Source organism: Panonychus citri, unplaced genomic scaffold (genome assembly GCF_014898815.1).
Source record: "Panonychus citri isolate SS breed McGregor unplaced genomic scaffold, ASM1489881v1 Contig00141, whole genome shotgun sequence".
In the NCBI taxonomy this organism is placed as follows: Eukaryota; Metazoa; Arthropoda; class Arachnida; order Trombidiformes; family Tetranychidae; genus Panonychus; species Panonychus citri.
This window is the reverse complement of record NW_026515546.1, coordinates 1,844,116-1,865,368: the sequence shown is the minus strand read 5'-3', so window position 1 is coordinate 1,865,368 and position 21,253 is coordinate 1,844,116. Positions and strand designations below refer to the sequence as shown.

The following is a 21,253-nucleotide window of genomic DNA, read 5'->3' as shown; positions in this document are numbered from 1 at the left end:
AAATAACAAGTCTCGATATTAAAGTAAATCAAATTAATGAAACTAATCAGAAAATTATATTATAATCAATATAATACAAACCGCTGATTAAATATATTGATCATCATTTGATTGTATTTGATTTAGAAATAAATTTAATTGGATTGGAAGAAGAAGAAGAAGAAAAAAAAATATTAACAGTTATCATTTTTGTCAACAATTAGCATCGGTTATTCAGTTAATCATCTCCAAAGAATCAATTAATCAGCAACAATTAACCAAATACGATGAAGGTAACAAGAAGAAGATGAGAAAACAATCAATCAGTGATTAATGAATGAAAGGTTGGATTCGAGGATGGAGATGAAGATGAAGATGAAGATGAGGATGGAGATGAAGGTGATGACCTAAAAAACTTTTCTTCCATCTTTGGATTATCATGATTCTGAGGATGAGGATGAAGAAGATGAAGAAGATGATGATGATCGTTAAGATTGTAGACACATCGATCGACCTCTTCCTCGAAAATGTTTCTCTGTGTCTCAAATTCATTCATTCATCCAAACGATTCATTCAATTTCCTCTACTCCTATTGACCTTTCTGTCTATTTTACTTTCTCCATGAAGATAAAATAGAAAGAGAACATGAAAGAGAAAATGTTCTTTTCTCTTCTTTTTTTTTACATTGAACTTTCTTCTTCCTTTACCTAACCCTTAACATCCTTTTAGGTGAAAACAATTCAACTTGTTCCATTTACTTTCTTTCTCTCTGTCGACAAACATAACATTAACTCTCTTTCTCTTTCTATTATTTACTATTTATTCTCATTGTGTTTTATATCTCCCTTAGTTCACCATCTTCATGTAGATTAAATTTAATTGTGAAACAGATAATCACATATTGAGATAATCACTTAGTGTTAATCCTTTTCTTCAAAATTGGATAAAAACATCAACACATTTGGAGTAAAATCCAAAAGCCAAATCCAAATTGTGATCACAAGGAAAAAGACAACTAATCAACTCTATGATTAATCAGTAATCATTTTAATCACAAATTCATCATCATCTTAACCTTAATCATCTCCATCATCAAGGTAATTATGTAAATTGAATTAAAAACACAAACAAAATGAAATTCTAATCACCGGTTGTTTCAATTGGGAAAAAAATTGGAAAAAAATTGTTTCAAGTCAATCGTTTTTCCATTTTCTCTCAATCTCTTTAATCCATGTTGTTAATCCTTCTCTTTGTCACTTTGTTCTTTTAATTTGTTCAATTGTGTCATATTCTTTTATGGATCAACGTCAAGAGAAATGGACAGTGGATGGAACACAACAGAGAAAAAATGGAAGAAAAAAGAAAAAAAGAATATAAAGTAGAAAAGAAAAAGAATAGAAAATGATTGTACATACAAAGAGAATATTGAAGAAAAAGAAGAAGAAGAAAAAAGGGGAAAAAAGAGAGAAAAGAGAATAAAAGAGAAAAGAAAAAAAAAAGAGTAAGAGAAGAAGAAAGAAAATCACAAAGAGAAGAGAAAAAGAAAGAGAGTGAATTCCACTTGTGTCAACATTTATTCATCATCTTCATCTTATGCATCATCTCTCATTACCCTTGGTGTTTTTTAACTTGTTCGGTTCCCAATTTGATTGAGTCTTTTAATCATCTTTTAGTTTAATTAGTTAATTGTGACCAGTGCATCGATTGTCCATCAAGTCCAATTAATTTATTCTCTTCTGTTTTTACTTCTTCATCTTTTACATTCTCATTGTAAATAAAAAGCTTCACTTTTTCTTCTCTTTTTCTCTGTCTGTCTCTGTTTCTCTTTCTCTCTTCTTCTTCTTTTCCTCTCATATGTGTTGTTATTGTTTTGATTTGAATTCTCTTTTCGTTTTTCTCTTCTATTCTCTTTACTAATTATATCTTTTTTTAATAATCTCTTTTTTGTTCTTTCCAATTATCTCCATCACAACAGTCCACAGTTCCGATGAGTCGAAATCCGAGTAAAAATAAGCTTAACCTTAAACTTCCTCCTGGATCAATAGATTCAGGTGATTCCAGTCAGGACCAAAATGAGTTGAGTATTAAAGACAGTGTTTTTTTTCTGGTTCCATTTGGAATTTTCTCTTTCTTTTAAATTCTCTTTGAAGAATTGAAGAGAATTTCCATCTTCTTCTCGTTTTTTTGTTGTTGTTATCTTTTATCTAATTTCTCTTATTTATTCTGGTTGAATCTTTTTTCTTTACCAGGAAACCATTGGACACTAGTATTGAAGCTCTTCACAAGACACTTGAAGGCCTTGATTTAGATGATCAACAAAGGCAACGATTGGAAACCTTTTTAACCCAAAAGCAAAAGGTTGGTGAGCTTACGGGAGAAGATTTTGAATATCTTGGTGAATTAGGTGCTGGTAATGGAGGTGTTGTTACCAAAGTTCTACATCGACCATCCGGTCTTATTATGGCTCGAAAGGTTGGTTCATCTTGTATTTGTAATTACTATTACTATTCACTCTTCTTCATGTTTACATTTTCACTTTCATTTTTATTGTCATCTCATCTTTAAATTCTTTATCATTATTACTTTGATCCAATTAACCAGCTCATTCATCTTGAAGTTAAACCTGCCATTCGCAATCAAATCATTCGAGAATTAAAAGTTCTTCATGAATGTAATTCCCCTCATATTGTTGGATTTTATGGTGCATTTTACAGTGATGGGGAGATTAATATTTGCATGGAGTATATGGTAATTACCTTCAACTGTTTTAATTGTTTATTCAGATTGTCGTACAATATATATATTAATCTTAATTCTTATTATCATTCAGGATGGTGCTTCCCTTGATTTGGTTCTCAAAAAAGCTGGACGAATACCCGAACAGGTACTTGGTAAGGTTACTATTGCTGTGCTCAAAGGACTCAACTATCTAAGAGAGAAACATCAAATTATGCATAGAGGTAAAAATCATATGATCTCCATAGTTGATACGTTTACCTTTTTCGTATATTTGACTAACCATGCTCACAACTTTTATTCTCCCTCTATTTTTACTCCATAGATGTCAAGCCTTCCAACATTCTTGTAAATTCCAGAGGAGAGATTAAAATATGTGATTTTGGTGTCAGTGGACAACTTATCGACTCCATGGCAAACTCTTTTGTTGGTACTCGATCTTATATGTCGGTAAGATATCATTTCTTTAGATTATATCAGAGTGTACACTCTCTTGATATAACTGTGTATTTTGACAGCTCTCGTAACTGAACCTTTATTTTCCTGTCTCACCTTAAAATTTTGTCTTCTCCCTCATTTATCAGCCGGAGAGATTACAAGGTACCCACTATACCATTCAATCTGATATATGGAGCCTTGGATTATCTCTTGTTGAAATGGCTATCGGTCGATATCCTGTTCCTCCTCCAGATGTCAAAGAGCTTAAGGCAATCTTTGGTTCTCAATATCAACCTGAGCCACAGGATAACTCAAACGATGCCAAAACCCCAGTTAGCCCCAATTCTAAGACGCGTCCGGCTAGCTTTAGTCAAAATTCAGCCTCAAATTCGGGAGCCGGAGATTGTCCACGTTTATCTATCTTTGAATTATTAGATTACATTGTTAATGAACCACAACCAACAATACCGGCGGGAATATTTTCCTCTGAATTCAAAGATTTGGTTGATAGTTGTCTCAAAAAGAATCCAGTAGAAAGACCTGATCTCAAAACGTTAATGGTTAGTATTTTAATTTGAGATCAATTGGTTCAATACTAAATTACATATCGATGATTGTTATTATATTGTTTTATTTATCTGCTCTCTTTTTTTTACCTCATCAGAATCATCCTTATACTAAGAAAGCTGAAAGTGAGGATCTTGATTTTGCCCGGTGGGTTTGCCAAGTGATGAAATTGGAACCATCAACACCAACCAAAACTTCAACGGTCACAGCGGCTTCGACGACTGCCTCAACTGCGTCAGCCTCAACAGCGACTAATGTATAATTGTGATCCTACTCGATTTAATTGATCTTTATCTCTCTTTCTGTCTTCACACTTTTTATCATTATCTGTCTTTGCTTATTCTTTCAGTTTCTTAATTAGTTACATCCTTTTCATCATTCTATCTGCGAAAATTTTTCTCAAAACTCTTTACTCTTTCCTTTCTCTATCTCTTTCACCGAAAAATTTATTCCTTTACAGCCATAACCTTCTTGTTGACTTCAAATAAGATCACTTTTATTTCATTTCGACTCTAATATTTATTTATAAAAAGTAAGATTTTTTTTCTGGTGAAAAAAATTAAAACAAATGAGAAAGATGAGATCTTATATGGAAAAAAAAAGATTCGATGGAAAATAAGATGAGTGATAAAATGGAAAAAAAGAAAAGAAAATTGTTCTTTGTTCTTAAAGTCAAATGATAAATTTCTCAATGATTCCATATGGAATAAGCTCTGGACTAATTTGAGAAGATGATTTAATTCATCTAATATTTACTCGTCGAATTTGTCTTACGCCATTAGTTTTAACATTTGCGTAAGCATTGTAGATAAAATGAGTTCCAAGAGTCATTCTTCTCGCCTCAGGCCAATTAATCTTTTGCTGTCCCGATCGAATATTAGTTAACTTATTAATTCCGATTGCATCGATCATTAATGATTCCCGTGCATAAGCTTCATTGGAAGACATGGCAATCACGATATGAAGAGAAATGACCCCTAATCCTTGGTCCCAAATCTCTTGGATTAGTTTAACTTTTGCACTTATCGGCTTGTTGTTCTTAGCGGGTGCAGCGGCTTCGTAAAGGTGCATATAAGGTCGGTTGTTTTTACCTTTACCGATATAAAAGATTGATTTGATGAATCTAACGAATGGATTATTGTCAATTTTGTTATTCGATGGTTGTGATGGACAATATTTCCGAGGGTCAAGAAGTAAATAAACGAAAAAATCGGTCGGTCCAATTGGATTAGAAAAAAATTTTTCAACAAACTCTTCTTCCAATTTTTTTGATTCCTTAAATTTAAAACGATTAAGTAAAATTGCATTGATGTAAGGTGAATATGCTGGTAAAGGTTTAAATGGTGACAATGGTGACAATGGTGATAATGGTTGAAGTTGTTTAGGTTTAGCCGGTGAGTTGGTTACAACTGAGGCCGATTTAAGTATTTTCAGCTTCCTAAGGTAAGCATTTCGAGTGGTATCATTAATTGGTCCAGGAGATTGACCTAATCCCATTAATTGTTGTCGAACTTCTTGATCAGTTAATTGTTGTAACAGGGGATCAATTGGTTCCAATGCTGAATCACATGATTCAATTAATGTTACATTGAAATCTTCATCCGTGTAAATTGTGTCATTTAAACTGTCCACTTGTTTCTTAGTAATTTTTGGTTTCCGCTCTTTTCTCGGTGGACTTTTCCTTGGTACAATTTTCCGTGGTGGACTTTTCTTCGTTGGGGTATCTCCTCCTTTTGCTGGACTATCTTTACTTGGAGTCTTTTTAGACGGACAATCTCTGAGTGGACTTTGGCCTTGTAAAAGTTTCCGAGGTGTAAATGGTTTGATTGGTGCAGATCGTGGAGTTGCAGGTGACCTTTGGCATAATTTTTCTTCCACTTTGTTTATAACATGATTTTCCACCGCTTTAACACAGACTACTGATTGTTCACTATCATCTGATGATTTAATTGTTTCATCACCTTTTTCTTTACTATCATCATCATCATCATCTTCCAATTTAATATTAACCAAGGAAAAGTAAATGGATTCATCGATCTGTTTCCTTGGTGAGGGCTCAGGTTTACTAATTTCACTCTCAAGAACGAGAATACAATTGTAATTGTTTCGGAAAGCGGCAATGTCCCAAACTGTGTTGTTTTCCTTGTCCAACAAATAGGGATCGGCACCATTTTCGAGGAGCACTTTCAGGGTGGTTGTATAGCCGAAACAAGCGGCTATATGAGCGGCGGTGAAATAATCATTTCCTGGTCCACTGTGTTTATTGATATCAAGCTCATCAACGGTTAAAATTAATTTAATTACATCATCTCGGTTGATTGAGTCAACGGCAGTAACAAAATGAAGTAAATTCAAATTGCAGTCATCTTCATGGATTAAAACAGCGTTGATGTCGCTTAGATTTCTAATAAAATCAGAGATTATACTGAGTAGAGAAAAAAAGCAACAAATTAGAATAAATTGACAATGGACAAAAAAAAATTCTAAATCACAATTATAATAAAGAGAAAAAGAAAAAAAGAAAAAAAAAGCTTCTCTTATAGAGAAACACAAATAGAAAATCGTTAAATTAGAATTAAATTGTTTACTTACTCTATTCTATTCTGTTCAATACACTCCTTGAGATAGTCCATAGTTGATTTAATCAGCCAGTTAATTGATTAACATGAGAAAAATATAGAAATTAATTAAAAACAATCAGCCAACATTCAGTCAACTCTCTTGATGTTTGTAAACAAAATTCACTTTAACGGAAAATCATTCAAACGAAAAACAGCCAATCAGAGACGAGGAAGAAAATTTTTAAAAGAAATTTAGTTAATTAAACTTAATTGTTTGTTTCTTTTAGGAGACAATTAGTAATTTGATAGTTAACTTGACACATTTATATCAATAGATTTCATCATTGATTGTTTAGATAAATTGATTGTCAAGGCGATGAGAAAAACTTAAATAGGAAAACCGGATAATTTGAATTGGAATCAATTTCTTTTTTTTTCTCATCTAACAATTAATGGAATTGATTGGATAGTCATAATTTGTGTTAACAATTAACCTAATTAAATCGTTGAAATAATGTAAACAATTAACTTCCGTAGGTTTAAGGTTCAAATTTGTCAGCGGTTGTGAGTTAATTGTTACACTCAAACTGATTTGCAATTGTTACAATTAAGTTTTCGGGTGGAGTAGTTAACCAAAAATTTCAGATTAAATGTTTACAATTGTAGCGAAAGAAAAATTAACAATTAGTGGAAATAATTTTGTAAATTGTTACAATTAAGTAGAAAAGATTTTATCATATAACCGGATCAAAGGATTGAAACAATTAACCAGAATAAACCAACAGGAACAATTAACTGACCCACACACAGTTAATGATTAAAGTTTGCCAAGAAATTAATGTTCCAACAATTAAATTACATCTCCATGGAATCAAAAGTAACACTATTTAAAGGCTTAACAATTAGCTGATTGTCAATCAGTTGCAATTTGTAACTTGTTGTGATTAAGTGAAACTTTAGTTTATCCAATAATTGATGACATGGGAAATCAATTCTCGTTGATTAAATGTACAAATTAATTTACTTGTTTCTATCACTGTTAACATCAATTCAACACTCGGTGGGTAATTTAACCGATACCATCGCACCCGCCGCTCAAAATCACGATGATATTGCTTTCAAGCCTCCTGAGTTTACCAAAGATGCTCCCGGAAGTGGGGTCATCCTATTTCCTTATCACTTCCCTGGTGGTCAGGTAATTATGATTATTAAATTGTTCTCCTTGTTATCTAATTGATTCATATTCATTTCCCACTCCCTCCCTCTCTCTCTCTCTCCACCATCAGTATCCACCGCCAATTCAACACCCTCCGGGTCCTGCCAAAAGTTTTCTTCCCAGTGAGAAAAGTTTCCTCTCTCTTGGTTTCATCGACCCCTTGGTTCTGATCGCGGTGGTTGCCCTTCCACTCTTGACCCTCCTCGCATTCGGTGCAATCATGATGCCACTGGTTCCAATTTTCATCTACATGTTATCGATATTTTTCCCCGCCGCTGCCGGAAAACGGAAAAAGCGTCAAGTTAATCTGAAAATTCCCTTCATAGAAAACTTAATTCTCAAACTGGATAAACTTTGGAAAAAAATTTCTTAATTGTTCTCAATCCTCTAACCATAATTACAATTAGAGCTCATTAACAATACAAAAAAAAATGTTCACTAATCTCATCAACTTATTCCGACAACTTTCTAATAGTTAATTGTCACAATCAATCGGTTGATTGTAGAACTATCAAAATATGATTAAAGATTTATGAGTTAATCAATAAATATTTTTCTCTTTCATTGATAATATTTTCTTCCTATTATCTTACAAATAATCAGAACAATTTGTTAATCCGTCAATTTTTATGGGAGAATTCACTTCTAGTTGATTATCTTTATCATCACTTTCGATTGTGTTAATCGTTTGGAAATTAATTAATTGTGTGTTACAATTAATTTCCGGGTAAATGATTTCTTCCTCTAACCATCAACCTTAACACAACCTTCTCATTGTACCTTAAAGGCCACAATCCCGATCGATGTCACATAAAAGACAAACGTGTGACCAGTCAATGGATTTTCATCTCGAGTGATTATCTGATTGATGAGAAGACGATAATCAAGCCTTATAAATGGATTAATTGTTGATTTCATGATTTGATTAACACACAAATCAATGAATCAATTTGACAATCAACATTAAGGTGAATTGAATTAAAAAAAAAACGTCGCTATCAAGGGTCACTTGAGAAGTTAATCTTTCGATAGCCCGAAAGGCCAACGGAAATCAAATGAACTTTTAATTGTTTGGAATAAATTTTCTCATATTGTTGTCATTAGTTAATCACATTAGTTAATTTCTCATCATCTAAATTCATGGTCATTTAATTAATTCATTGATTTAGTAATTGTTAATCTCCTTGTGAATCAAGTAATTTATTTTTATCACCATGTTGATTGTTATGATTATTATACTAAATTAAAGTTAATCATTTACAACAAATTTTATGGATGTAAATGTAACAATTTAAACAAGTTTAAGATTTTCTCATGTAAACAAACAATTAATTGATTTAATGGACTACAATTAATGTTAATTGTCAAGTAAATTAACTGTTAACATTTTCGCTCTTGATATTTGATAAATTTTAGTTTCTAATAACATTTTACTTGATCATTTCAATTGGTCATCTATGCAAACCGAAAGGAGTTAATTGTTAATCAATTGATAGATTAAGATGATTAAAATAATTGCCTTTAATTGCTGTTAATTAGTGAACAATTTTCTTCAATCACTAGATATTTAATACAAAGACAATCAAGAAGTTGATACAATCTTTTACATTAAGAATATGATACAATTAGTGATTCGTTAATTGTGTTTACACCCAAAGTAAATTGTCACATTTAGTTAATCGTAAAGACTAATTAACTGTTAACAGTTGATTGACCTGTCACAATATCGATTCTAAATTGTTATGACAATTTAATCTCTTTCTCAAGAAATTACTAATTGATTATTAGAACCAATAGAAAGAGAGAGAGAGAGAGAGAGAGATGATGATGATGGAGATAAGGACGAGGATGAAGATGGAGAATGAGAAGAAAAGAAAAGAATATTTTTTGTTCTTTTTGTTCTAAAATGTTCTAATCTGAATCAGATGGACTGCTAACTGTTGACGAAATACTTTGCTCACCGGATGAATCAAATTCGTAAGATACAATACTAACATCATCCATTATCATCTTATCTTCAGATGATCTTAAGGTTTCCTGTGAATCTTGACTTAATCCATCGCAAAGATTTTCTTGGCAAAATGATCGCTGTCGACGGTTAATTGTTGAAGATCTTGTTACAATCGGTGAACAATTAAGTCTTTCGTTGATTTGGTTAAAAGTTTGTGAGCCTTTTAAGTTTGTATTGACTCGAGTGATTGAAACATTGGTTTCCAATGGACGGTTGTTATTAGATGAACAAGATGAGATTCGAGATGAAACTTTTTTCTCTTTCTTTTTTCGAGTTCGATGGTTATTAGAACTTTTATCTTCCTTTTCGTCCACTTCATCTTCTAACATTTCCTCGCCCCCACCAGCACCATCACTCTCATAATCATGGATTGAAGATGATGAAGATGAAGTAATTACTGAATTTCGAGAGGATGATTTACAATGAACTGAATTAACTGCAACTTCATTTGATGAACAATATCGAGATCGTTTTCTAATCCCTGAAAAAGCACAATTTTCATCTTGATCATTATCTTCATCTTCATCTTCCTCATCATCATCCATCTTTTCCAGGATTCCATTTAACAATTTTATATACTCAATGGCTCGAGTTAATATTGAACATTTCGACAATTTCTTGTCCACAGGCTGTGTCGGGATCTTAGCTCGTAATTCTTGAAACGCTTCATTTACATTCTGTTGTCTTTGTCGCTCTCGACAATTGGTAAATGTCCATCGGCCATTTTTCTTACTTCCCGAACGTCCGTTTCTCGAGGTTTTAGTTACACCTGAAGATGAAGAGGAAACTGTCCCAATCAGGGAAGGTGATGGTGAAGATGAAGATATTGAGGTGACACTTTGTTCCCCGGTGGGTGAACATTTAATTGACCTTTTCGGTGTTGTTGTTGTTGTATCTAAAGGTGACTCCATATTGATCACATTGGTCCTGATTAGATCTCGATATGGTGTGTAAGTAGTAATATAGCACTGAGATCGTTGATTGTGGTGATCATTAGGTGATACCTGGATGGATGTTATTACTGTACTGGGTTGGGGTGAGGTCGAAGGTGATGAGGATAGTGAGGTTGATTTTGGTGAATTTGATGAAAATTTTTTGGTTAAACTTTTCGAAAATGTCTCATTTAAAGTTGATGTTTCGATTTTGATTATTTTAAGGCTACTCAATGAATCTTTGGGCATTTCTTTGAATAATGTTGTTGATTTTTCTGTTAATTGTTTATCTTTACGATGCTTAATCGAGGTCAGTCCACTTCCGATCATTTTGACAACCAATTTGATCGTAACTTGAGTTGATTCACTTTGTCACTTAAGATGTGAAATGAAAGTTGTTGAAAGAAACGACATTTAAATACAATGTGAGACTGTGAAAATTCAGCGAAGTCACGAATTTGAATGGAATGAACTTGAAATTCGAAGACGATTAAGATTATTGAATCGACGAGAAGATGAAACAATTAGATGAAGAAAGAAAAGTCAATCCACTGATTTTAGAAAAAGATTTTCAATCTTGGATTAAAAAGATGAAAAATCAAAAGATGAATTTACGGGAAGAGAGGAAACAGTTTATCTTCCGAGGATGAGGATGATAAAGAAGATGAGGAAAATTAACCTATCATATTAAATCCAATGGGAAGATCGACCAATGAGAAAGTAGTTCTATTGTAATATCTTCTTATAGGTTAGAATTATATTCTCATCGAGTGTGTATGGGGAGAGAAAGATGAAAAGAGAGAGAGAGAGAGAGAGAGAGATGGAGATGAAGAGAGAGAAAAAATTGAAAAGATGATGAAAAGATGAGGAGTGAAAGAGAAAATAAAATATCAACATTAAAAAGGTGAGAAAAAGAGAGAGATGAAAATGATGATAAAAGATGATAAATATAACAATCAATTGTTTAGAATGATCATCTTTTTTTATCAATCATCATAATCGTCAACATGATGATGATCATCATCAATTGACACGCGTTCATAATAATAATACCTTTGCATCAATGAATAGATTATGATGATGGTGATAACTCCGCATCCTTTTTCATTGATAATATTTTTTATCAATTGAAAGCCAATTATTTAACTATAATCATAATATTGACGATGTTTAAAAAACAATCAACATGATAATTCAACTGGTGATATGAAAATAAAAAACATTGTCACAATTGTTTACATTTGGATACAATGTTAATCCCCTAACGTTAATCAATTGTTGGGAGATGATTAAAATAAATTGTTGGATGAAGATGAAAAATATTATAAGTACCAGAGGATAATCTGTTAACTAGATAATGATAATATTGATATGATTTGTTGAATAACAATTTACCATCAACTGTTGATTATCACGTTTTCTGTTAATCTGATTGTGTGAGATTTTTTTTTTAAATTGTCTTGTTGATTATTGAGATGAAATTGTTTTCCAAACCTTTTCATTTTCTCACCAATAATGTTGATCAATAAGAAGATGATCATCAAATCATTGATAATCTTTTAATCAGTTAATTATTATCATTGTGATGATTAAAGATTAGTAACTTTTAATTTCTGAGATGAGCTCGTTTCCAATTTTCTCAATTTGTTTACCTAAGGGATGATTACAAGGGAGGAAATTGATTGTTATTATTATGTTTTCCTTGTTGATTATCATCATAATCAGTTATTAGAATAGTAATTTATTCAAATTTAATTCAGTGTTTGATTGTTGTTGATTATGAGAAAATGTTTATCGGTTGGATAATTTGAAAAATTAAGGATAATCTTAATTTCATTTGGGTATAAAAAAAGTTTAAAGTGAATGTTTCATTTTGTTGAGAATTAGTTGATTGTTATGATTAAATAGAAGAAGAAAAAAAAGTATTAATATATAATTAAGAATACAAGAGATGAAAATATAACTTGTGAGGAAATCTGAAATCTATCTGATTTAGATTTAGTTTAGATTTGTTAGTTAACCATAATTTTTGACTGGAAGGAAATAGCCAATTGATTTAGATCAATTGGTTAGACAATTAATCAATTGATTACTGTGCATTTGGTAATAACAATCAAATAGTTATATTTTCGTAATAAGCATGTCCCTTAAATCATTGATCCATTGAGGTTATCTCACTTTTTCAGGCTTCCTTTTCAACCTTATCTCAGGAAAACAGGCAAAATCTTCCAGGTATAATCCGAATCATTTGCTCACAATTTATGTTCATCATCATCTTCCGGGGAGGTGATCATGATGATGGGAGTGATTATCATCATGTTTCTCCTCCTTCTTCCACCTCTCTACTCATCCTTTTTTCACTTTTTCCTCCTTCTTCTGGTACGATGATGATGATGATGATGCCCTTTGAGAAGATAAATTGTAACTTCATTGATTCCGCTCGGTGGTGAAAATGTTTCCATGATCTTTGATTTTAATGTTCATCATCAAACTTGAACTGAATCATTTTAGTAATAATCATTAAGTTGCTGATGTGTTGACTTGCTTATTGTTGTTTCTTGGCCCCATTTTCATGGCGATTATGTTGATTATTGTCTGTTGTTAACTCTTATGATTGTTGGATTTTTTAATTGTTCCTGTTGATTCATTACCCTGTTCACGTCTCCGTTTATTGACTGGATGCCTCGGGTCATAAATATCATACCAATCGGCTTCTTTAATTAGATTAGCGTCTTTTGCCAGGACAGGTTCAGACTCTTCACTGATCATTTTATGGCTAAACAATTTAATTGTTGTTGTTGATTCACCGCCACCATCTTTATCACCAGTGGGTTGAGTTGACTTGAGTTTTGCTTTGAACTTTTCAAATAAAACCTAAAAGTAAATTCAGATTATTAATAATTATCATTGTAATTAGTCAAATTGTACTTGTCGTTTTGCTTGTAATTAGTTGATTGGAATGAGATAAATTTTAATTGGTAATTCATAAGTCCGGAAATAAGATTAAGGAAGTGATGTTTTTTTTTCCTAGACTTGTAAATTAGTTAAATATTGGAGAAATTAAATTTAACTAATCAATCTTAACGTGTGTCTAGATATCGGTTTAAGATAAATTGTTACTCATTAATCAAATCGGTTCACTTGGATTAATCGAAATCGATAGTAATTGGAATCAACTGATTGATAAAATTGATTGGATTCTGTGAATAAATTTTTCTATCATTTATCAATAACTGTTGAGAAAAAGTTTATCTTATTATCATATCCGGGATTAGAATTGAGATATTATTGTCTTTGAGTTTGTTTTTAAATTTCTGGTCAATTGTTGATTCAATTTGATTATCGATAAATAAAAACAACGATTGATTGTTAAATCTAAATTGTTTTCATTGGAAAAAAAAGTTTTTGACCTGAGATGATTATGTAAATGAGGGATTAACTTTGACCATTATGGAGTTTTAATCTTCTAAAGCCTAATATTTACTTTGAAGATCAAATCGTTTGGTCAAGCTTTTGATTAAACGAATAGACACAATTTAAGTGATAACTATTAATGAGAAGAGATAAATCAACGTAATTATATGGATTAAGTTAGTGGACAATATGAGAGATAATCTTGATTGTAGTGCAATCAATTTAGATTATGAACGAGGAGCGGGAGATTAATGGGATTAGAGGGAAATCTCGTAATTCCAATAGAATTGAATATAAAACTCACCTCGGTGTCGGATTTTTTGGTCTTTTGATTTTTCAGGTCAGTTTTTAATTTTACTATTTCGTTCATTAGATTGGCAATCGATGGATCTGTTTTCTTTTCCGATTTAATTGATTTAATCTCTGGTTCTGGCTTTTTCTTGGCAAGAGATTTTCTCAATTCTTTCGATTCACTTTTAAGTTTCTCTCTGGAAAATTAAAGTTGACACAAAGATTAGATTATCTAAAATTAATTGATTGAATTAATTACTCACAATCTTGATTGTTTATCGTTCATCGGGTCTTCATCTAGCAATGGATCGTCTAGAAAATCTTTCGATGTTCCTTCACCGAACGGATTACTTTTCGAAATGAATTTGGTTCTAATTGTTGAGGCGACATCGATTTTCCTCTTTCTATTTGTTTCGCTATCATTTTCATCTGAATCTCCTTTGGCATCATCTTCGTCCATTAACTTATCCTTTACATCACCTTTTAAACGTTTATTGTTGATGGCAACAAGTGAAGGATCAACGGCAGGTATTGAGCTTAACTTTGGATCATCCAGTAAATCGTGGCTGCTTTTACTCTTGCTTTTAAATGCCTTAATCACTTCATCGACTGCTTCCTCTTCCTCTTCGGCTTCATCACCAAATGAAAGTAATTTAAAATCTTTGGTTCCTTTTATTTTCGGTTTTTCCGGTTTTCTGTCAACCTTCTTGATTTCCCGTTTACGAGGTTTAATATCATCAAAAGGATTGAAAACTATTTCCGTTGAATGAATTTTGGGTGGATACAATGGCCTATCGTTCTGGTCAATCTGAAGATCGTCAAATTTGATCATATTGTAAACGGTGTTTCCAACAACTTTACCAAATATCGTGTGTTTATCCTGAAGTTCAGGACAAGCGCCAAGAGTGAAAAAAAATTGTGACCCATTTGAATCTTTCTCTGAATTTGCCATGGCCAAAAGTCCCCGACGAACAAATCGTAATCGTGAATGGAATTCATCTTTAAATGGTTCACCATAAACCGATTCTCCTCCTAATCAATACAAACACATAAGAGAAAACAAAAACCAAAACAAAATTACACATTCAAATTTTCCACTTTTTTATATTTTCAGTTTAAGGTTATCAATTTACCGAAACCAGTTCCCGTTGGGTCACCTCCTTGAGCGATAAATCCTTTAAGTACCCGGTGGAAAATTGTACCATCATAATAACCCTCCATACACAATTGGATGAAATTCCGACTCGCTTTTGGTGCTTCTCGAGACCATAATTCACAATCAAAATCACCTAATGTCGTTTTCAATATAACCTGATAACAAAAAGAAATCACATCACAATCAAGATACAAACAGAAAGTAAACAATTTGTCAACCTTTACAACAATCAAAGTGTCAAACTAGATTAAATAAATTGTCACAATCAACGAGAAAACCTAAACCATAAGATTTAAGTTTAGAAAAACAAAATTTGAAAAACAGAAAAGAAAAAATTGAAAAAAAAATATTAACACTTTTCTTACCTTTCCATTAGTTGCTGGTTCTTTAATATAAATATTACTCATTGTCACTTAATTTAACGTTAAATTGATTAAATAATTTATCTTAAAATGTGAACAATTAAAATAAATTGTTAATTCAACAATTAGAATGAACAAAAAATGATCAACAGAAAACCGCAACTCTCATAACCCAAACAGCTGATGGAAACCAAGGCAACAGTAAACAAGAAGTTGAATTGAATTGATTAACATGTTCATTCAACTCGTGATTGTTATTAAATTTCTTCATCGTAATTAATTCAAATTAGTCTCTTCAAGATTAAGATTTATCAATTTGTGGAAAATTTGAAGATCTCAATCAAAGTGTGAAGTTAAAGAAAATAAAATTTAATTAATCCAAGGAAAAGTGTTGACTCTTGTTGTATTGATACAAACATAATCTTCAACAGATCAACCTTGATATTTGATTAATAACATTTCATTTCTGTTACCCTACCAACTTAATTTAATTTAATCCCCTGATTTCGTTTTTAAATTGTTACAATTAATGGGAACCAGTTAACCGACAATCAACAATAAATTCAACCCAATTTACAGTTTCAACAAAAATCTTAGTAAACAAATGTTAATCCATCGAAAACAAAGAAAGGTAAGTTAACCGTTTCGCTTTTTTTTTCTCATTTCTTAGAACAATTTATCAAACAATCAACTCATTCATTGAGAAATTGAGATAATTAAGAATGTTGATGAATCAGTGAATTTACCTGAAAAGAGAAAAGAATTTTCTTTTTATTCTATTCTTTTTTCTGAGCAGACGCCATTGAAGATTTGGAAGTAAATTCTCACCACGTTGTCTCAATTTCTTGTTTCGGTTAAAATTGTTTACCTTTAATAATTTTTCTCTTCTCTTTTTTGTTTCAATTTAAATGTTCTCCCCAGTTAATCACAATTAACCATGAATTATTTACGAAATTTGAAAGCAAAAGCCAAGGCCCAATCATCGGTTTTACCATCTTTAACTGATCTATTAGGTGATAATGATAAAGTGCTAACCGAAACTGAGATTACCTCTCGTTTAACCACATTGAAAGACATTCTAATGTTTTCTACCACAAATGAAAAGCTAAATGAACTTGTGGACAATTTAACCATCATTTCACATAATCTTCCATTGATTTTAATTAAATGGCGACGATCAACTCAATTTGGACAAATATTATACATCTTACCTTGGAGAAATTTCATCTTCACCGATACAAATGGTATTCCAATTGTTTCCATTCTATTGGATATTCTTAGTGATATGATTACCATCTCGCCTATTTTCATCCAATCTATAATAAAGAATATTGTTCTAAAAATATTCCAAGGTGAGGATAAGGAAGGATCACAATTAAGTTACAATGAATCTCAAATATTTCAACGTTGTCACATTTTCCTAAAAGAATTGGTTGAAACATATCCATCAGCTTCCCTGTTAATATCCAATACATTCAAGACCAGTTTCCCTCATTATATAACGTCAACTGTTCATTGTTATGTTGCATATTTGACCAATGTAATTGATTCCATTGATTATCTTTCCGATACCCAATCAATTCTTAACTTAATCATTGACAAACTAATTTGGTTGGAAATGTCTTCCCAAAGAGCTGCTGAAAGCTTAGCCATTGACGGTACCACCGATTCTGGTACAACCACAACAACAACAACAACAACAATGTCGACAACAAATGATAATAACAATGCTAATATTGAATTAGCAATCAAATGTTATAATATATTTGACACTGGATTTGACCTTTTATTGTCAAAATTGAATTCTATCCTTCATCCTGATAGCCTAACATATGATTCAAGTAAAGCAGAGGTAACAATTGGCTCATTGTTATACATTTTCACCACTCAAGTGATTAACATTGATTCATTGATTAATTTACCTTTTGCTATGGTCTATTGGTCAAGTTTCTCTGAGGATCTTTGTGAAAGAACCTTATCCAAACTTTGGTATGAAACAATTAAATCTTCTGAAAAAGGTTCACTCGATTCGAGGTCAGTTTGTATTCTAGCATCGATGATGGTTGAATCAAATTACATTACTACAGATCAAGTTGTCTCTTTCCTGGAAAATGCTGTTAATTGGTCATTAGATTATTCTGATTGTAACAATGATATTACCATTGATCTAAATTATAATCCAGATCAACATAAACTTTTCTACTCTGTTACCCAATCAATTTTTTACCTCATCTCTTGTAAAATCAGTGAATTTAATATGATCCAATTGAAATCACTTAGATTACTCAATTTACAAGGTTTAATTGGAACCAAATTGAATCCACTTCTCTATTGTTTACCAACAATAGTTGAACAATTTGTTGAAATTTCGAGAGATTATCAAATAGCTCTTTGTTCCCATGTGATTGATAAAAATATCAGATTAGGATTAGATGTATCATCGTTTTTCAATCATTCTCTGTGTTATTATTTTCCCTTTAATAGTTTCACCTTTCAATTAGCATCACCTAAATTTGATTCGATCCTTTGTTATTAAACAATCCCAATCAATTGAAATCGAAACAATCAAACCAAATGAAACTCTGTAAACATTATGTCAATTATTTATTTGTGTCTAATAAAAAAAATGGTAAATTCGGATTAGTTGATTGAAATTAATTTTTATTCGAGATAATTTGAAAATCGCGCTCAAAATTTTTTGTTTACTTTTGTTAACATATTTTCATTTTCTGAGAAAATGTTTTCAGCTAAATGACAAGAACAATTCACTAATTGTTACAATTTATTAATTTCTAATTCGCAAGTTGTTTTGAGATTTTAATCTTTTTCTTAATAGAACCATGAAGTTTATGTGTTTCCATCTGAAGAATTGGAAATTATCGATCGGTGGTTGCTTAGTTTTTGGAAAAAATAACAAACCAAATTTTGGTTGATTGATTTTTTGTTTTTTTCCTTCATTTTGGTTAATCAATTATCTGATTATTTGATAATTATTGTTAATTGTTACCTGGTTTTGGGCTGTTTGTGATTAGTTATGAGATTTAAAATCTACACTTCAACGTAAGTATTGACTAATTTGTGAAATGTTTGATTTTATCAAATTTAATTGCTGAATGATTTTCTAATTGCAGGACTAATCACAATGATTTTGCTACTTGTGTCGGTTGGTTGAATGGTGATGAAGTTTTAACCGCTGGTGATGATCATAAATTGTTAATCTGGAATAATAGTAATCGTGAAATACTGCGAACAATCAATTTACCTGATGATTTATTTCCAACAGATCTTCACGTTTACCCTAAATGGAATTCAGGGAATCGACAAAAAAGTTCCGATTTATTTTTAATCAGTTCAACGGATGGTTGTTATCATATATTCAGTCGAACAGGTAAATTAGAAAAATCAGTCGACGCCCATAAAGGTGCAATTCTTGTAATAAAATGGAGCTCCGATGGAACCGCTTTGGCCACTGGAGGTGAAGAAGGTCAAGTCAAAGTTTGGTCGAAAAGCGGAATGTTAAGGACAACGTTAACTTCCCACCCGACGCCGGTTTACTCATTAGCTTGGTCACCATCGAACGATTCAATAATTTATACAATTGATTCGAGTCTTGAAATAAAACCACTCTCTTCAAAAAGTAAACCAATCCTATGGAAAGCTCATGATGGAATCATTTTAAAAGTCGATTGGAATCAATGTAACAATACAATAATCAGCGGTGGGGAGGATTGTCGATACAAAGTCTGGGATAGTTCAGGACGATTACTTTTCACAAGCGGAATCAATGATTATCCAATTACATCGTTAACATGGTCACCTAATGGATCACTATTTACCGTTGGATCTTATAATTCACTTAAATTGTGCGATAAACATGGTTGGGCTTACAGTTTAAATAAACCTTCCGTTCAGAGTATCTTTAACCTTTCCTGGTCTCCGGATTCAACTCAGATCACTGGTGTCACCGGTAACGGAAGTGTCATTTTCGCCCATGTAATTGATAAATCAATTGATTGGATCAATTATCAAGTTCGCAGTTTAAGTCAACGTATCTTACGGATTAAAGATATTTTAACAAACACTGAAGAAGATATTGAATTTCGTGAGAATATAACCAAATTTAATCTCGAACATGGACATTTAATTGTTCTTACAACTAGTCAATGTAACATTTATCGTACAACCAATTTAACTGCACCATTTACATTTGATTTGAAAGATTCTACAATTAATTGTCTCCTACAATCAGTATCTTCATTTCTTTTGGTTGATTCGACAAATGTTTACCTTCACTCATATGATGGTCGATTTCTGAACAATTTCAAGTGGATTGGATTGCGAATTGATTTTCTCAATCAATTAACACTCTCTCTCAGTCCTGAAACTTTAGCTGCTATCGATGCCAACGATAATAAAGTTGTACATTTTGTTGATCTTTCATCGGGAAAACCAATTACCTCGAACCCAAGTCTTAAACATAAATCGGAAATAATCACGATTGCTCTTGATTCAACTGGATCTCCCAACGAGCGGAAATTGGCCTTTATCGATAAGAATTGTGACCTTTATCTGACTCTGATTCGACCAAGAACAGTATCAAATCGAACGATTAAAATTCATTCAATGATTAGGCAGATTATCTGGTGCGATGTCGCAAATATGTTGGCCGCTTTAGGTGAAAATGGTCGAATCACCGTTTGGCTTTATCCACAATCGGGTTTCATTGATAAACAATTGCTATCAATTGCTGTTCTCGAAAAGGATTGGTCTGATAGTTCATCGAAAAATTTACAGTTAATCAATTTCCACACTAATCATTTAACACTCCGTTTATCTGATGGTTCACCGGTTCAATATTCAATCAGCTCATTTCCCAGAATTTTACATGGCTATGTTATCAATGGAAAATGGACTGAGGCCTTACAATTGTGCCGATTTCTAAAATCATCACCTGATCATTTGCCTCTTTGTGCTTCATTAGCTGGAATGGCTCTTAATTGTCACAATTTAGACATTGCTGAACAAGCATATGCAGCCATTGATAAGGTGGATAAAGTTTTGTACATTCAACGAGTACAAAAATTATCGGATTCGGTTGCTCGAAACGCTGAGATCGCGCTAATTTGTGGTAATATAAAAGAAGCGGAAAATATTTTAATCGCTGGTAAAAATATTCTCAGAGCAATTCTAATTAACTTGGAAATGTACAATTGGAACAGAGCTTGTGATTTAATGGACAAACACGATAATAAACAACGAACCTATGGTCAGGTCGTTTTGTATTATCGGCAAAAGTACTTGGAAAGATTTGATAAAACCGAAGATAATAAAAGATTAAAGAAATTAGCTGATGAGGTAATTAAAAAATGAATTCTAATTAATTAGATTGAAAGAATGAAGAAATAAGTTGATTAACTTTTCCCTCTCACAATTTTTTTTTCTAGATTGAAATCAACAATTACGAGCAAATTGAATTGATGATTAATGATCCATACAAACATGAAACAATTTAATCCATATGATTCCACTCACTGATTATCGGGGTCGTTTAAATTGTCCAGAGTTTTGGCATACTGATACTAAACAACAA

At 31.9% G+C, this 21,253-nt stretch overlaps 7 protein-coding genes across 10 annotated transcripts; 4 read left to right on the top strand and 3 right to left on the bottom strand.

Moving 5' to 3' along the window:
• The first annotated feature begins 737 nt into the window (after positions 1-737).
• On the top strand, positions 738-4,224 carry LOC128395421 (dual specificity mitogen-activated protein kinase kinase 1-like). 4 transcript variants are annotated; one of them, XM_053355853.1, is made up of 8 exons: positions 738-1,076; positions 1,955-2,055; positions 2,247-2,451; positions 2,581-2,727; positions 2,810-2,939; positions 3,041-3,165; positions 3,300-3,713; positions 3,818-4,224. In XM_053355853.1, the coding sequence occupies exons 2-8, from the start codon at positions 1,967-1,969 to the stop codon at positions 3,980-3,982; spliced, it is 1,275 nt and encodes a 424-aa protein (XP_053211828.1). In that variant the 5' UTR covers positions 738-1,076; positions 1,955-1,966; the 3' UTR covers positions 3,983-4,224. The 4 variants fall into 4 exon arrangements, with proteins under 4 accessions (XP_053211828.1, XP_053211826.1, XP_053211827.1 ...); XM_053355851.1 differs by having other exon boundaries at positions 740-1,076; positions 2,229-2,451; XM_053355852.1 differs by lacking the exon at positions 738-1,076 and adding an exon at positions 1,503-1,749.
• Positions 4,195-6,549, bottom strand: LOC128395415 (ankyrin repeat and LEM domain-containing protein 1-like). The gene is made up of 2 exons (XM_053355841.1): positions 6,313-6,549; positions 4,195-6,145 (listed from the first exon to the last, which is right to left on the bottom strand). Exons 1-2 carry the CDS (start codon positions 6,351-6,353, stop codon positions 4,462-4,464), a joined length of 1,725 nt encoding a protein of 574 aa, XP_053211816.1. The 5' UTR covers positions 6,354-6,549; the 3' UTR covers positions 4,195-4,461.
• A 205-nt stretch (positions 6,550-6,754) lies between these two features.
• Positions 6,755-8,116, top strand: LOC128395422 (uncharacterized). The gene is made up of 2 exons (XM_053355854.1): positions 6,755-7,476; positions 7,568-8,116. The coding sequence occupies exons 1-2, from the start codon at positions 7,288-7,290 to the stop codon at positions 7,868-7,870; spliced, it is 492 nt and encodes a 163-aa protein (XP_053211829.1). The 5' UTR covers positions 6,755-7,287; the 3' UTR covers positions 7,871-8,116.
• An 864-nt stretch (positions 8,117-8,980) lies between these two features.
• LOC128395420 (uncharacterized) lies at positions 8,981-11,233 on the bottom strand. The gene has a single exon (XM_053355849.1). The coding sequence runs from the start codon at positions 10,768-10,770 to the stop codon at positions 9,409-9,411; it is 1,362 nt and encodes a 453-aa protein (XP_053211824.1). The 5' UTR covers positions 10,771-11,233; the 3' UTR covers positions 8,981-9,408.
• A 796-nt stretch (positions 11,234-12,029) lies between these two features.
• Positions 12,030-15,841, bottom strand: LOC128395418 (spliceosome-associated protein CWC27 homolog). The gene is made up of 5 exons (XM_053355846.1): positions 15,667-15,841; positions 15,279-15,456; positions 14,409-15,177; positions 14,159-14,342; positions 12,030-13,314 (listed from the first exon to the last, which is right to left on the bottom strand). Exons 1-5 carry the CDS (start codon positions 15,706-15,708, stop codon positions 13,042-13,044), a joined length of 1,446 nt encoding a protein of 481 aa, XP_053211821.1. The 5' UTR covers positions 15,709-15,841; the 3' UTR covers positions 12,030-13,041.
• Positions 15,842-15,869: 28 nt separating this feature from the next.
• Positions 15,870-18,303, top strand: LOC128395416 (RNA polymerase I-specific transcription initiation factor RRN3-like). The gene is made up of 2 exons (XM_053355842.1): positions 15,870-16,294; positions 16,585-18,303. Exon 2 carries the CDS (start codon positions 16,601-16,603, stop codon positions 18,197-18,199), a length of 1,599 nt encoding a protein of 532 aa, XP_053211817.1. The 5' UTR covers positions 15,870-16,294; positions 16,585-16,600; the 3' UTR covers positions 18,200-18,303.
• Positions 18,304-18,428: 125 nt separating this feature from the next.
• On the top strand, positions 18,429-21,247 carry LOC128395414 (intraflagellar transport protein 80 homolog). The gene is made up of 3 exons (XM_053355840.1): positions 18,429-18,723; positions 18,795-21,018; positions 21,108-21,247. Exons 1-3 carry the CDS (start codon positions 18,698-18,700, stop codon positions 21,174-21,176), a joined length of 2,319 nt encoding a protein of 772 aa, XP_053211815.1. The 5' UTR covers positions 18,429-18,697; the 3' UTR covers positions 21,177-21,247.
• Positions 21,248-21,253: the final 6 nt, after the last annotated feature.

Excerpts from the sequence above, each read along its gene's own strand:
- LOC128395418 (XM_053355846.1), bottom strand. The coding sequence starts at position 15,708 with ATGAGTAATATTTATATTAAAGAACCAGCAACTAATGGAAAG. Across the intron at positions 15,178-15,278 it reads CCCAACGGGAACTGGTTTCG|GAGGAGAATCGGTTTATGGT; the intron begins GTAAATTGATAA and ends TGTATTGATTAG. Across the intron at positions 14,343-14,408 it reads AACGATAAACAATCAAGATT|AGAGAAACTTAAAAGTGAAT; the intron begins GTGAGTAATTAA and ends TTAATTTTCCAG.
- LOC128395420 (XM_053355849.1), bottom strand. The coding sequence starts at position 10,770 with ATGATCGGAAGTGGACTGACCTCGATTAAGCATCGTAAAGATAAACAA.
- LOC128395422 (XM_053355854.1), top strand. The coding sequence starts at position 7,288 with ATGTACAAATTAATTTACTTGTTTCTATCACTGTTAACATCAATTCAA. Across the intron at positions 7,477-7,567 it reads ATCACTTCCCTGGTGGTCAG|TATCCACCGCCAATTCAACA; the intron begins GTAATTATGATT and ends CTCCACCATCAG.
- LOC128395415 (XM_053355841.1), bottom strand. The coding sequence starts at position 6,353 with ATGGACTATCTCAAGGAGTGTATTGAACAGAATAGAATAGA. Across the intron at positions 6,146-6,312 it reads ATTGAACAGAATAGAATAGA|TATAATCTCTGATTTTATTA; the intron begins GTAAGTAAACAA and ends TTCTCTACTCAG.
- LOC128395416 (XM_053355842.1), top strand. The coding sequence starts at position 16,601 with ATGAATTATTTACGAAATTTGAAAGCAAAAGCCAAGGCCCAATCATCG.
- LOC128395414 (XM_053355840.1), top strand. The coding sequence starts at position 18,698 with ATGAGATTTAAAATCTACACTTCAAC. Across the intron at positions 18,724-18,794 it reads TTTAAAATCTACACTTCAAC|GACTAATCACAATGATTTTG; the intron begins GTAAGTATTGAC and ends TTCTAATTGCAG. Across the intron at positions 21,019-21,107 it reads TAAAGAAATTAGCTGATGAG|ATTGAAATCAACAATTACGA; the intron begins GTAATTAAAAAA and ends TTTTTTTTCTAG.
- LOC128395421 (XM_053355851.1), top strand. The coding sequence starts at position 1,967 with ATGAGTCGAAATCCGAGTAAAAATAAGCTTAACCTTAAACTTCCTCCT. Across the intron at positions 2,452-2,580 it reads GTCTTATTATGGCTCGAAAG|CTCATTCATCTTGAAGTTAA; the intron begins GTTGGTTCATCT and ends CCAATTAACCAG. Across the intron at positions 3,166-3,299 it reads GTACTCGATCTTATATGTCG|CCGGAGAGATTACAAGGTAC; the intron begins GTAAGATATCAT and ends CTCATTTATCAG.